Source organism: Delphinapterus leucas, chromosome 14 (genome assembly GCF_059928025.1).
Source record: "Delphinapterus leucas isolate spDelLeu-1000000601 "Yukka" chromosome 14, BTC_Dleu_Yukka2, whole genome shotgun sequence".
Taxonomy (NCBI): domain Eukaryota; kingdom Metazoa; phylum Chordata; class Mammalia; order Artiodactyla; family Monodontidae; genus Delphinapterus; species Delphinapterus leucas.
The window spans coordinates 70,837,059-70,852,954 of record NC_143142.1 but is presented as its reverse complement, the minus strand read 5'-3'; the positions used below and the strand labels follow the sequence as shown (position 1 = coordinate 70,852,954).

General features: G+C 38.3%; 1 protein-coding gene across 18 annotated transcripts in view; it reads left to right on the top strand.

Moving 5' to 3' along the window:
* TCF4 (transcription factor 4) overlaps positions 1–15,896 on the top strand; it is a 359,688-nt gene that overhangs the window by 217,517 nt on the left and 126,275 nt on the right. For 11 of the 18 annotated variants that reach the window (XM_022584419.3, XM_022584426.3, XM_022584420.3 and 8 more), the window contains 2 exons: positions 15,230–15,359; positions 15,845–15,894. The exons of 3 other annotated variants lie outside the window; for them this stretch is intronic. In XM_022584419.3, the coding sequence (XP_022440127.1) occupies positions 15,230–15,359; positions 15,845–15,894 (180 nt within the window). The remainder of the gene's footprint in view (positions 1–15,229; positions 15,360–15,844; positions 15,895–15,896) is intronic. 4 more of the 18 variants (XM_022584444.3, XM_022584424.3, XM_030762028.2 and 1 more) reach the window with 1 other exon arrangement.

The window sequence follows — 15,896 nt, the reverse complement described above, 5'->3', positions numbered from 1 at the left end:
GGAGCCTGAAACTTGAGCTGTAAAAAGTTCTTCATATGTCATCATTTCCCCAACTCCTTTAGCCATGATTGGCGTTTTAGGCAAAGGAAAAGAAGTTGCAAGAGCTGTTGTCTGTGTTGGCAAAAGGAGGGAGGACGGCAGATAGGTTTGTGGGTGTTTGAATGGGGACAGTCTACAAATAAACAGGTAAATGTAAATCTATAAAAATATGTACATACATAAATACACATAATCACGCACACACACACAAGCACACACAGCTCACAGATGGTATATCGCAGGTTGCCCCGACAATTTTAGAGCTGTATGCTAGAACACTTTTGAGAAACTTGGCTTTGAATGTGGAACATGCGTTTCAGAGCAAAGATCATGTCGGGTCCTGAGGGAAATGGATCTTTGTCTCTATGACATGAATGAAACCTGGATGGTTAAACTGTTTTGTATTTGGCGGTGCATAAAACTTGCTTCAGATAGCTGTAAAAATTAGATGTCCAGTTAAGTAGTTGACAAATCAAAACAACCAAAGCTTTTACTAGATATGATTAGTAGTTCTGAATATGAAAATGCTCTCCAGAAGAAATAAAATTACCATCTAGCAAACAATAAGTAGAGGTCTACATGGTGTCCAATTAGGAGATCTACTAGGTTTGGACAAACCAGAAATGGTCAAATATTCATGATTAACTTGAGCAGGCTGGGTGTGAATATTCGAAGGGAATTGAAAGCCACTTTTACTTTCATAGGTTTAGGTGCTGACAGTGTTCCTCCAAAGTAATTAAAAGATAATTGCTGTAGTAATTTTTTTTTTTTCAAACCATTTCCTTAAGCTCTTTAAAAGAACTTTTGTTGGCACAGTTCCTTAATCAGAACCTTTGTAGCCATAGATGTCTCAAAGTTCAGGAGTTCTTTGCATTTTAGGAAGTTCGTACGGTGCATGTAACATGTACTGTGGGGTCTGATGCAGCATCCAATAATGAAATAGATGACTATTTCTACAGCAAACACACAAGTGGTCACGGGTAACAGGATAAAAAAAATAGGATTATAGAATATCCTCACATCAGTTCAGGTCAGGTTGGGTCACAAAACTACAAAATGTTTTCAGAACTTTTGGAAAATCAGAATTGAAGCCAAGGGATTGTGGACCTGTAAATGAACAAAAAATAAATAAATAGATCAATATCTACCTTTTCTGGAGGGGAAAAAAAAAAGCCAAGTAACAAATCAAGCACATATCATTGTTGAAGGATTTTAAGCCCATCATATAAATGACTGACTTCTTTCAGTTCACATAAGATGTAGAAATTTAAAATAAGGAAGGCCTATCTATGTGGCTAAAAAAAAATTCAATTTAAACAGTTTTAGAAGTAGCACCTCCCGTCTACAAAAGCTTAGACCCTCAACCTGTTTGTCTCTCAACACCTGCTCAGTTGGAAGGTCTGCTGTTGCTGGCAGGCTTAGGGAGCTGACTTGTGTGTGAGCAAAACAGCGTTTATCAGTGCATTTTGCTGCTGCGCTTTTGTGGAGCGAACAGTGCTCTGAGGTCGTTCTGCTGCAAAGCAGGCTCTTACGAGCATCTCTGCGAGGAGGTGAACGAGATGAGGAAGCTACAGTAGGAAAGTGGGAGAGTCTACATATTTGCTCAACGCACGTTCTTCTCTAGATTTTGGTCACGAGCATTAGTAAATTACCAAAAAAATAATGTCATACCCAACATAGGGAAAAATGAGACTTGATTTAGCTTTCATACTTTTAAAAATCGGTCAAGTGATCTTGGCCCTTTTGTATTAACACTGAAAGATTTGTTTTCAGTATTTTCTACAGAAAGCCCTCAGATATTTACCTGATAAACCTCTCTGGCAGCTTTCACCTGAGCTACGCATGCACAAAAATAATCAGATTATTCTTTATCTTGCTGTAAATGAAGTTCAAGCAGGGTTTCTGAACTGAAGATAATCTTCATCCTGCCTTTTCCTACTGTCTAGGATTATTTTGCAGGACCCTCTGAAGTTACTCATGTATGTTACGTAAGCTCTGGAGTTTGCCAAAATAAGAAATATTCTAAGGAACATCATGATCTGACTAAAGAATTGTGGCGGAATTGTTGAGTGTGGTTAGACCTGCAGTTACCTTTTAGAATAATTGATCATACACGATAGGTGCTGCTTCTTAAAAACATGCTTTTTCTTCAAATGTAAATTGACCACATCCTTTCATACTTAATCATTGATTTAACAAAACTACTGCTAGGTTTTTCTGAATGTTCATAAACAAAGAGTTGCCACGGACATCTATGTCCACATATTTTTGTACACTTGTCCAATCATATCCTTAGGGTAAAATTCTAAAATTGAAATTTCAAAGTCATGTGCTTTAAAAATTTTGCTGTACATTTTAAATTGCCGTCCAGAGAGTTTCTACCAATTTACATTTTCATTAACTATATATGAAAATGAACGTCCTCACTGGCAGTTGAAAATTTGTCTTATTTTAATTTACCAAATATCTTTTCATATTTATTGCCAAATTTCAAATTTATTCTTTCTGTAAAGGATGGTTCATATTCTCTGCTGACCGATTTAGTTTTTTCTTAATGCAGTCTAAGAGCTTTTTATCTACTGAGGGTATTTATTTCTCCTTTGAACTATTTGTTGCAAAGATTTTTCCAAACTTTTTTTTTACATCTAATTTTTCTGTGTCTAATGTCATAGCTAGCAAAGCTCTTCTCTATTTTAAAATTTTTTTAAAGTTTGTATTTTATTCTGTTGCTTTTATGTTTTATCCTTTGCATCTAAATACACATGAAGTATGAAGCAAAGACCTACCTAATTTTTTTTTGTCGAATGCTGAACAAATTTTTGGTACCATGTATTGAATAATGCTTGTTTTCATGTTGATTTTTTTTTCTTTTTTTTGCGGTACGCGGGCCTGTCACTGTTGTGGCCTCTCCCGTTGCAGAGCACAGGCTCCGGACGCGCAGGCTCAGCGGCCATGGCTCACGGGCCCAGCCGCTCCGCGGCACGTGGGATCCTCCCAGACCGGGGCACGAACCCGTGTCCCCTGAATCGGCAGGCGGACTCTCAACCACTGCGCCACCAGGGAAGCCCTTAATGTTGATTTTTAAGTGACACATTTATCATAAATCTCTCTATACGTTCTTCCACATTGCTTTGTCTGTCCCTCTGGCAGCAGTACCAGAGTGTTTGTTTTAAAATATATACATATATGTATATATAGTAAGTTTTCCCAACTGACTTATTTGTAAAAGTTTTCTTAGTTATAATAATAATGCATTTAGTTTTCCAGGTAAGATTTAGAATAATTTTTGAATCCTGTGTCCTCCCTCTCCCCACCCAGTTTTCTCTATTGGACACTTTGTTTGGATTTGCATTAAAGTCCAGTCTAATTTTGAGCTATCAGATGACTTTTATGCATGTACTTTTCTGTGAAACGTTTGTGTGAAAAGATTAAGCAATTTGGTTCCTTGAAAAATTGTTATACGAGATTATTTTGTTCTTTTAGACGTGTTTGTGTTGCTGAATCCTTTCATGATTTTTGTTAAACTAGCTTGTGAACTAGTTCGGGTAGTGTCATACGCTGAATATCTACATATATTTATAATGAGGAATTATGAGAAAACATAATAAAATATATACCAGTTCTACATCCTTGGAGAGAAAATGGAATATAGCTGGATACAAATGCTCTATAATTACTCTCAGGAAGCTTAAAAATCACAGCCCTGTTCTAATTCTGTGAAGTTAGTTGGTTGCTTGCTGTTAAAATATCATTTTCCTCCTGACAATTTCAGGCTGGTTTTTTTTCAGGCTGTTTTTAAAGTGGTATGTGTAAATGTTGAGTAAACTGAAAGAATGAACACTGGTTAGTTCACCTCAGAAAGATTTTGTGGTACAAGTGAGATTTGAATGGACTTTTGAAAGAGAGGTTGCTGTTTCAGTGGGGAAGGGGCAGTGTGGCTCAGGTCAGGGCCAGGCAGCCGTATTTTTGAAGCTCTGGAGCTGGCAGTGGCTAGAGATGAGGAGAGAGGAGAGGGCAGTGGGGAAAGGCCCAGATGCCATGGGACTCTCACTGTACATAGGCTGAGTTGAGGGGAAGATACCGATGAGGATATTCTGCATCTCCAGTGGCGGCTCACAGTGTGTGGAAGAGGGAAGAGAGGCCTGAAAGGTAGATTGGGGCTCGATTAGACGTGGGCTGGGGGTCGGGGGATGAGTATTTGCAACCTCTGAAGGATTTTCGGAACACAGGAGCGCTCTGGGCTTTAGAAAGCTAAATTCTGACAGCAGTATATGAACATTCTGGGTGGGGCTGGGATGAGCGGGGGAGTAAGGTGGAAAGCAGGCATCCATACAATTTCGTGACACTTTTACCATGGCAAAATAATTGAGCTTAGAGGATGTGTCCTATCAAAGCACTGTACTTGCATCTTAGAAAAGGAATCAGCAAACACTGGCCTGGAGCCAATCTGGCCCACAGCCCATTCTTACAAATAAAGTTTTATTGGAACACAGCCTCACCTGTTCATTTACATGTTAATGCGTGGCCGATTTGGCACCACAACAGCAGAGATGAGTAATTGCGACAGAGCCCACGTGGTTGGCAAAGACTAAAATATTTACTCCCTGGCCCTTTAAGAATATATTTGCTGGGACTTCCCTGGCGTCCAGTGGTTAAGACTTTGGCTTCCAATGAAGAGGGTGCCTGCGTGTTCAGTCCCTGGTCGGGGAGCTAAGATCCCACATGCCTCGTGGCCAAAAAACCAAAACATAAAACAGAAGGGATATTGGAACAAATTCAATAAAGACTTTAAAGAAAAAAAAAAAAGAAGGATATATTTGCTGACCTCGGTCTTAGAACATTGTCCTTAGTAGTTAGTGGTGCCATTCTGGAAAAGTTAACATAATCAGAAGAGTTCAGACAAATTGTGCATGGATAGTCTAAGAAAGATTAGGTCATGTCACTTCCTATGATGAAATATACCAAAACTTTGTCTTGTGTTGAAGCCCAGGTCTTAAGTCATCGCCTTGATTATCTTATTTCTGTCTCTAGTTCTGTCTCCGTTTCTGTGGCCATTTCCATTTCCACCAGCTGCATTGAGTACCTACTATCTTCTGATCCTGACCCATCCTACTATCCGTAGTCAAGAAATTAGAATCCCAGTGCTAAATAACATGTTTAGATTTCCTTGCTGCGTACTCGGGAAGAGTAATATCTCAGCCAGCTGTTTTAAGTTCTCCCAGCCTGTTTCCTGTTTGTTCCCCAGAGTAACCGTTCCCTTTAAAACTCTCCACAATCCATCCCTCTTTTCCTCGCTGTCTTTGTTCCTCTTCCCGCAGTGTCTTTTCTGCTGGAGGCGTGTGGCATCACTGAATCTGTAGCTCCCAGGTAGTGCCTGCATTACCCCAGCTGTTCCAGATTCTCACTGGAACCTGGCCTCTTAGGGATCAACCATTTGACAACTTGCCATGTTTAGGGAAGTCCAGCCATTTTTTCACCCAAACCAATCACAGATTTTAAAAAGTGTAAACCTTCATGCATGTGTTTAGACGAACATACAACTAAATTCTTCATAGACTTTACAAATTCTGCCTCTTCAAATATATTTTGAAGGACTGAGAGAATAATTAGGAAGCAGCAGACGTTCTGTGGAAAAGATGTGTTGAGCCCTTTGTGTATTAAGGGTCAAATTTTAGGTTTCTTATGAAGCACTTACAAGGTCGATGGTTCTCCTAAAGAGCAGTCCAGAGGCACAGGAAAAAAGTTGAGGACAGGACGGAATATGCAGGTGTAAGAGTTATATGTTTACTAGGATAGAGATGGAGAAGTTATCTTCATGATGGGAACCTTTGAAGTCGTTCATGTAAGCATATTCACCAGTTAATTAATCGACTACTTAATTATTTAATCCAGTTGGCATTTATTGAGGACATACTATGTACCAGGGCCTATTGTACTAGAGGCCAGAAATACAAAGATGATTGAGGCTCATTTTCTGCTCTTGAGGAACCCCCAGACTACAAGGGAGAAATCAGATGTGTAAATACTTCCTTGTCATTCAACATGTAATGTTGCAGCAGGTGAATTTTTTCAGAGGAAGTGCAAGGAAAAGTCTAGAAGGAGGAGGACTGAAATTGGAGAGGAATGCAATGAGGGAAGACTGGGGAAAAGAAATAACAAGAAAGAAAAAACATTTGAGCCTCATTAGAAAAGATAATTGACGACACTATGGAAATCAAGGTTAGAGACAAGAGGTTAAAATTAAGGTGAAAGGCAAGAGGCAGTGGAGAAGCAAGGGCAGTGGGCAATCTCAGAAGAACTGAGACTTCAGTTGTTCAAGAAGGCACCCTCGAACACCCTTACCCTCCTTGTACAAATATGTATGATATGTATGTGTATTGCTTGTATATAATAATATATCATATCCCATTTTAACTTAACATAGTCATGTTATATAATATATATTGGATTCATATATCAAAATATTTTATATATAATACATATTTTATATATTTTATATGTATTATATAATTGTGTATATACAATTAATTAAGGCTCAGGAAGTGTTAGGAATTTGCTAAGCACTTTAGATTATCTAAGTGAATTCTTACAACAGGTAGTATTATTATAATACCAACATTTTTCAGACAGGGAGCCTGAAGCCTGCCAAGGTTAGACACATTGTACAAGGTTATGCAGGGGGTAAGTGACACTCACACTCAGGCCTGCCCTACATGACTGAGTTTAGAAGCGCCTTTGGACTACGTTTAAGAGATCAGATTTGGTGTTAAGATGAACTGCAGAGAAAGAGATTGACTCCTTTTAATGGTGGGAGTGAGGGCAGGAAAGCCCGAGTGCACAGAACAGAATGCAGGCAGCGTATGGGGTAGAGGCTAAGCACAGGTTTTGATGTCAAGCCTAACTGGACTCCAGTCCTGGCTCTGCCACTTGCCAGCCACATGGCATTGATGAGGCCACGTTTCCACCCTGAATGTCCCCGTGTGTCCACTGGGGTCCCATCTTCTGCCTTGTTAGTATGTATGTAAAGGAGCTGCGATTGTGCCTGGCTTGTGGAAGACACTCAGTTACGGTAGCTGCTACTACTGTCCCTTTCTCCCTCACCACCCCTCTCATTCCACATTCCCCCTCCTTCTCCTTGTCCTGTTACTGCTATTACCACTACTATTATTATTATTTTTTCCTTCTTTACAAAACAACTTTTTAGTGAAGTATAGTTGATTTATAATGTTGTATTCATTTCACGTGTACAGCAAAGTGATTCAGATATATATATATATGTATATATATGTATATATATATTCTTTTTCAGATTCTTTTCCATTACAGGCTCTTATAGGATGTTGAATATCCTATTCCTGTGCTGTAGAGCAGGTCCTTGTTGTTTATCTATTTTATATATAGTAGTGTGTATCTGTGAATCACAAACCCCTAATTTATTCCTCCCCCCCTACTACTACTGCTGTTATTATTATTAGCAGCAACAGTAGTAGGAATGACTAATGGAATAGATTTATCCTAAAACAACAAAAGAAAACCCAGAATAGTTATTTAAGTCCTCAACTTGATCAATAGCAACGGTTCTTCTGTATTCATTTCAATATTTAGTGAGCCTTTGCCATGGCAGATCTCAGTGCGAGGCTCATTGGGGACTTAAGATATGGATAAGTCTTTGCCTCGTTAACTACCACATAAACTAATTTGGCCTTCATGCCACATATTCCTGAAAGAGAACTTTAGGGGGAAACCTGTTAATGCCCATTGAACGCAGACCTCTTGAAGCAGGAGACCATGTGTCACTCTGGAAGGGTAGTCTGGACTTAATTTCACGATGATTCAAAGATTTCATTATGGGGAGCTTCCCTGGTGGCGCAGTGGTTGAGAATCTGCCTGCCAATGCAGGGGACACGGGTTCGAGCCCTGGTCCGGGAAGATCCCACATGCCGTGGAGCAACTGGGCCCGTGAGCCACAACTACTGAGCCTGCGCGTCTGGAGCCTGTGCTCCGGAACGGGAGAGGCCGCGACAGTGGGAGGCCCGCGCACCGCGATGAAGAGTGGCCCCCGCTCGCCACAACTGGAGAAAGCCCTCGCACAGAAACGAAGACCCAACACAGCCAAAAATAAATAAATAAATAAATAAAAAGTGGAAGTGTAGCAGTTACATAATAAGAATACAATATCTTCAAAAAAAAAGATTTCATTATGTATTTGCTGCTTCTCCAGATAACCTCCATTTCCTCATGTCACGTGGTTAGGCTGTCATCTTATGTACAAGTTCAGATAGTTATCAGGATACTTTATTTTAGTAAATCTCATACCGTTGGCTCTTCGACTTTATATGAGCACCTGTTTGAGTTGCTGGTTAGTAAGCAGGATGAATGAAATTCTGGCCCCTGTCCTCCAGAAAAACAGTCTCTATGTGAAAATGGGTTTTATAGATTCTTACTTAGAGGGGAAGGTAGTATAACAACCTTGAAGTAGAACCTCTCCCACCCACTATGAAGAAGAATGACATGTGACAGGTCACTCTTCCTTTATTTTACTAAAATAGCAACCTGGCCAAATATACTTTTCAGCACATTTAATATAGCCACATGTTTATATTTATAGGAGAAATGGTGCTAATTCCCTAGTATGTTAACAGGTCTTATTCAAATTTGTTCTGTTTTTACTTTGGAACAAAATTGCTGAAGAGAAACATTTTAAGGCAAGTAGTGATTACAGCATACTTATCAGGTTATATATTAAATAAACTTCCTGAATTGAGAAGGTGCATAAACTGAAAAGCAGGTAGTTATCTTAAATTCTATATTGTTTATATAAGATTTCTTCAAATCCACTTATGCTGTAGGTTACTCTTTGCTTTTGTGTTTTCTTTTTGCTGAATTTCTACTTTCTCACTAACAAATGTAATCCTCTTTTGAATATGTAATAGATGACCTGGGATTCCAGAATGGATTTTCAGAAACCAAGGAATGACTTCCTCACTTTATTGTATACAATAAATAATGTATATATATTTTTTTAATTTGAGAGGTAGTCAAACAGGGGAATGCATAAATCTTGTCAACCCTTGGGCAGTTGTGATTTCCATACCAAAATGCATGAGTTTTTACCTATTACTGTGTTATACATTAAGTATAGTTACCATGGCAACCTTTGCATCACATTATAACATTTAAATATAAGGTGGTGTGTGTCTTCATAGGAAAAGACAATATATTTGAATTTTTGAATGTATGGTGAAATATAATCACTACTAAAATGAATAATTTTGTTCAAGGTCAATTGAATTCTTTACGAGTTATGCGAATTTCCAACCAAAACTGTGAAGTGCATTTATTTTTTGTGATGTCATGGGGGAAGCAAAGTTTTTTTTTAGAATTGTACTTGAAAAATACCACATAATGGCCATTCAGTGCCTGTAATTGGCCTTGCAAAGGGAAAAACAAAATTGAACTTTATTTGATGTCATTTTTTAGCGGCTAATGTAGTAAGAATTTGAATTCATTTAACATCACATGATTGATCAAATTCTGTCAAATATAATGCATTTCTTACTTTTGCATACCCAGTTGGCTAACTGTGACTAGTTTTGATCTCACGTATAGTTGAATTAACAGTAGCAGTTTGCTCATGCTTGCAAAAGAGCAAAATGAAATGAGCCGTTGATGTAAATCCTTGTGGCAGTTCCAGGAAAATGGCCACTTAAGCTGAAATTATAGAGATTGATTGTTGGCCAGTTTTTTATTAAGCATGGAAGAAAACTAGCCATTTCTTCTTGCCAGCGTAGCTCTAGGCCATGAGGCTGTCATCACTGTTTATAGAGACTACCATATTTAACTCTTTTTCAGTTCTTTACTAGTGACTTTTCAAAATTATTATCTCAGTATATACCTTTCATTTGAAGGTGGTGTAGGGGATCTAACTGACATTCACAACTTTTGAGGAATCCTTTAAATAATAATCAGTGCATCATAATATGGGGCCATGAATTGGAGGAAGGAGAGTAACTGTGTGCTGGACTCCAGCTCTGCTGGACATTGTACATATGTTGTTTCATCTTCTCCTGTTAACTCTGTGATAGAACTTTTATTATTCCCTCCTTACAGAGGAGGAAAATATGGTTTAGAGCAATTGCATAACCAGCTGCCACTCACATTTCTCGTATGCCTCTGAGCTAGAGTTCGGCCTTTCTGTCCCACCTCAAAGCTCTCCATCTTACCTTAAAAGGTTTGGATTCAACTTCTGACTGGTTACAATTCGCATCATACTTTTAAAGTAGAAATGACAGACATTGACAAAAGTCCTTAAAAGAAAATCGTTGCTAAAGGATAATTTTAATAATTTGCATTTCTCTCCAGTATAACAGCAATCTTTTAAGTCCCTGATTACGAAAGTTATCCTTGCCATCTTATCTAAGTTTCCCGAGTCCTCTTTTGTTGAAGCATGAGACCAAATCAAAGTAAACTGTAAAGGTATGTTCCTGGACCTTCAGGTATCAGGAATAAAGACTGTCCAGAGACTGACCTTCAGTTTTGAGCTTTGAAGTTCAAAAGCGGACAGGTGGAAATACTGTGTTCTTCATTGCCCTTTGGTGCGAGATATCTTCTGGGTTGCAGAGTAAGTGCCAACAGCAGCAAAATTATCACCCCCCTCCTGCTACTATAGTAAGTCAGCAATGGCCCTTCTGTGGTCAAAATGGCAAATTCAGCAACAGCTATTCGACAGGGATTTGCAAAAACTTCCCCATGGCTGTTAGGAATCTTATTCAGCAGTGTCTTTGAAAACCCAATTCTGTGCAGAATTAACTATGTAAAAGTGACCTCGGTTGTGAATTAAGTTTTTTAAACAAATCTAATTTATAATTTTTCTCAATGTATATTTTGCATTTAGCACTGCAGTCCATTAGATCCCTCTACATATATCCCGCATTTGTAAGGCTTAGAGGGGTTCAGAATTTTATTTCCGTATTAACAGAAAGCCTTGTAAAATTCCTGGCTATAAAGAGTCAGTTCGCTATACAAAGCCACTATACATTACTTAGGTTTGGATGAAAGAATGGAATTGCAGCTGTGTGAGTACTAGAATACCCAAACATGAATTAGACTCACAAGCATTTGGCAATAGTTCAGAAAAGGGGCTTAATCTGGTTTCATCTGAGACTGCTTTTCTCTGTTCTCCAACGTCCCCCCAAGATGTTGTGTCTGATATCGGATCACAACGTAATGGGAGTGACGCAAAATCAGAGAAAACCCTAAGAAACCAGGGTCACATTTGATTTTCCCCAGAGATTCCCCCCCACCCCGACTTCTTTTTTTTTTCTCTCCCAGATTCCAACTCTGAAATTCAAGGTCATTCGCCTATTAGGTGAATTAATTATAAGCCAAAAAGCAGCATTCGTCGTATTCTGATCTCTCTCATATCTATAATTAAGGGTAAATATAATCTTCCTTTTTAGAAATGTACCACCCACCCATTACATTTAAAGTGCTGACTGAAATGAAATAATAGTTCAGCGCGAGATGATTTTAGTTTAACAAGAAAAAAGTTGATCATTTAAGCTTGAAGCAGTTCTATTTTTGATTACCATTCAGTTATAAATCTAATTTGAGAGATATGCTGCTTTTCTGTTACCCAAGTTTAATTCATGGTTTGCATTCTTGGTTGCATAAGTAAAGTTCGATGGTTGATCAAGGATGTTAAAAAAGCTCCCCACAAAAGCAGTAGGGAGCAGGGTTGAGAATGTGTTAGAAAAATAGTCTGAGACCCAGATCTGATGTGAAACAAAACGTTTCATTGAAAGGGCCCCTTACAGAATGGCTGCATTTGGCATTTGAGTGGCTATGTTGGGACTGGGTCTTTGCTGAAGAATTGATCGCAGAGGGTGGACTCCCAAATGCTTAAATCGAGTTGACAAAGTCAGTATATTTTATTCTTTGGTTAGGGTATTTTAAGTCAAAATGGTTGGTCTTCGGAAGAAAATAAGGAGCGAATAAGGGGAAGAGATCGGCGCATCACGTTGCAGGCAGTTAAACAAAATGCTAAACTCTGGCTTTAAGATTTACAGGTTAGCTCTGCGAGATGCCACATCTTGCTTCCAGTGTTTCCTGGCAGACTAAGGCAGCTCTCTACTGGGACCCAGCGTAACCGCAGAGCATGAGCTTGCACAATGTGAAAACCCTAAAACCTTTATAATCCTGTTTAAGTCAACGTTGCCCGTTTTGAAAGTAGACTTTAGCTTTTGCACTTAACTTTTACTAAGTATAAATTTGTCTTCAGATATGTATGTATATATACATGCGCATATAAATATGTATATATACATGTAGGTAAATTCGTATATAAATGAATGCCATGTCTATTTTGTGCAATATTTAATTTACCTTATTAAATTGAATGGCATTAACTTTTTAAAATTCATAAACTCAGGTTTTCAGCTGGTGGAAAAAAATTTTTTATCTTTCTCATAGCTAAAGAGCGTTCAGTGCGTGAGGTAAAGGCCAGACAATAGTAAATGGTCATTGTTCATTTACAAATGTATTCTACAATAGGAACACATATATTTATATCTTAATTTTCCCTAGGGGGGTGATTAGAGCCTCCCTTAAGTGTGAGGAAATGCTTATTTTTGTATGCTTTAGAAGAATGATTCTATTGTCTGAGTAAAAGAGAAAAAGGAACAAACAGATCTAAAAAGAAAAAAACAGGAATGTGCTTTGTCAAAAAAAAAAAAAAAGGAAAAGAAAGACTAGCACGAGCCACTAAATGTTTGTAAGTGCTGTCTGCTCTCAGTCCTGTGTCACTATACATAGTTCATGTCATGTAAGAGTTGGATGCGTGATTTATTTACAACTGGCCCATGAAATGACTTTCTTTAAAATTAACAGCAATGAGGTCAGCCACAGCCAGTTAGCTATCTAGTTATCATTTTATATTTTTCAAGCTCTATTGTGAATGCTGCTCAAACACAGTACAGCAAGCCTGTTTGTTTTTATGTTGACCTATTGAATGCATCTACTTTCTTGGGAGGGAAAACCTTTGCCACCAGGACCAACAAGAATTAAGCAATGGTTAAGCTCATTAAAATGACAGGCAAGCACTTCGACCTATCCGCTCAGCCCTTTTTGGAATATTTTGTATAATTTTAGAAAAAGAAAATTGCAGAAATAGGGGTAATGTCTAAACTACGGAGTTATCAGTAATATCATTTTCAAACTCCTCTTTCCAATGACATGAAGGCTTATTTGTAGATTTCCCAAACTGTAAAGAGGTTGTGATTTAAATCATTCATGGCTTTATTGATGGAAATTGCAAAGAAAACTTGGACTGAAGTAAACAGACTGTCAGTAAGATTTACCAAGAGCGAAATTTCAGGTTGAGATTCTAAAATTTTTAAATGCCACTCCTAAAGTGATAAAGAAATCATTTGATGTTATACTGTTGGATTCCTGATTTATAGAGAACTATTATAAAGAGCCCTCTATCTTAGTTTGTCATTGCCTTGCATTTTGTTATCTTTCCTAAATTCGGAAGAGGCAGTAATTGAATATTCGGACGTCAGATTTTTGTCTGGTAAATGATCTGGTTGTATCAGGTGTTTGGTAAATACTAAGATAATCGAAATGAGTTGATACTCAAAATGTCCTTCCATCCTAAAATCTCATCCTCGAAGTTTTATTTTAAAGTAATGTTTATTATGTGCCCCTTGGAAAAGTCTTAAACTGGAAGCAGTGAAGGCAAGCTCGTCAGTAGCTGATTAATCCTTTATATATTACTCATCCAGCCCTCACAAAAATCCCTCGGAAGAGAGAGGTTCTCTTTATGATATTTAGCTATATGGTGGTGGAAAGGGGAGGTTTGAATTTTTGATTTTCCAGCTTATGGGTCATATTTGACCAACTGCTTTCACTAGAAGACATGCCACTTTGTTGAGCTATTTAGGAATCAAAAAGACTGTCTTAATTTAAAACAAGGACCCTTTGTTTTAGTTGGTGACTGCCTTGTGAAATTTTTCAGTTCTCAGCGGGTTAACCAGGGAACAGGGGCAGAGTCATAATTGGCCTATTTAGAGTATTTTGCATGTGAATAGTGTGTTAGTGAAGCATCCCTAAGTCTGTTGTGAGTGACATGGTGATTAGAATTTAGATTAGGGAAAACACATTCTGTACTTTATCAAGGACAGTAATTAGTTCAGTCAGTAAAAGTTGATTACAAGTAACGATAAAGTTAGATTTTTAGTACTTAATTCTAAAATTTCTTTATTAAATAGTAAGTTTGGTCTTAATATGAATGGTAGTATCTACACTGGTTTTCTTGCGTATCAGAATAATTAAAAGAACAATGTGTTCAATGCAGAGTATAATCAGGCGATTTATATATTATGGGTAAGTTTCTGTGTAGCTTTTAGAGACTGTGATATTATTATATAATTTTTCGTATGTCATCATTTTCGAAAGCTTAGTGATTTTTCACGCCATGATAAGTTAGTGACATTTGGGAAAGTTTTCTAGTGTTCAGGTAAATGTTTCATTTGTGGGGATGTGTTTTAGTTTCTGACAGTTCTCAAGAGGGCATTCTGAAGTCCTTTAATGTGTTCCTGTTAGCTTAGAATGCCTACTATTTCTATAATTTTGAGAGTCAGTGTGAGGATTTGAATTTCCTCCTGGTTCAGTTGGCATTTGCTGTTCCGGGGGTGCTGTGTGAATTTGTGGAGGGTCATGCAGAGAGGCAGAGCTCCCAGCTGAAATGAGCATCTATACTCTCCCCCAGTGTGAGCAGCAGGGGGAAATGGTGTACGTTCGAAAAATCAGATTCTCCCTGGTTCTTGTTAAGGGAAGGGCATGGCTAGTTCCCAGATATGAGCCTATCTCTAGATAAAGAAAATATTAGCCTTGCATAAATGCCCTTTACTTATAAGGTGAAAATGTTAGTCTTAAAAGATGAAAACCTCATTTAATGAACATCACTGTCTACCTTCCTCTCCAAAGTAAAGAACTTAAAATTCACAAACTTTGGGATAGCTTCTAAGAGGGCTTTTCTTTCGCTTTCTGTCATGTTGGGTTTTAATTGTTTCAGCTTAGCAGATGCTGTTTCCTTTACTGCATTGGTTTAAGTACTAACAATCAGTTGGGGGGTGGCAAATGTAAAAACGTAACCTTATATGTTTGTTTTTCCTTTTTAACCTTTTAGCAGAGTCTCCTTGGAGGTGACATGGATATGGGCAACCCAGGAACCCTTTCGCCCACCAAACCTGGTTCCCAGTATTATCAGTATTCTAGCAATAACCCCCGAAGGAGGCCTCTTCACAGTAGTGCCCTGGGTAAGGTATTCCTCTGTTTGAATGCCTGAGTGATTCTTAGTAGCTTTTTCTTCTTTTTCTTTCTTTCTTAATATCATCCTCTCAAACTATCCTCACCCCGCCCCCCCAAAAACCATAAAATTGTACTCAGTTGTCGGGCTCATGACTCTCCCACCACCCTACCCCAGTAATACGTTGGGTGGGTATGTTAACTTACAGTAGCAGGAGAACTATTTTGGTGTATGCTTATTTCTTGTTTTCTCTTGGCCGCCCATCTAAGGAACCTCTTTTAAAAACCAGAGCATTAAAAAGTTAAATTTCTTCATTTTTATGAAAGAGGCAGGATTTGATTTCTGCCAGAAGAAAAGATGATAGCGGTACCGACATTTTGCTAAAGTCATGATTTAAGAAAATCTGGTCGAATCTAAATGGCTTCGTGGTATAATCTCTTTTAGTTAGGAGAATGGGCATGCAGGGGACCTCACAGCCTCCTCATTTTCTTTCAGAGGTTCAGACAAAGAAAGTTCGAAAAGTTCCTCCAGGTTTGCCATCTTCAGT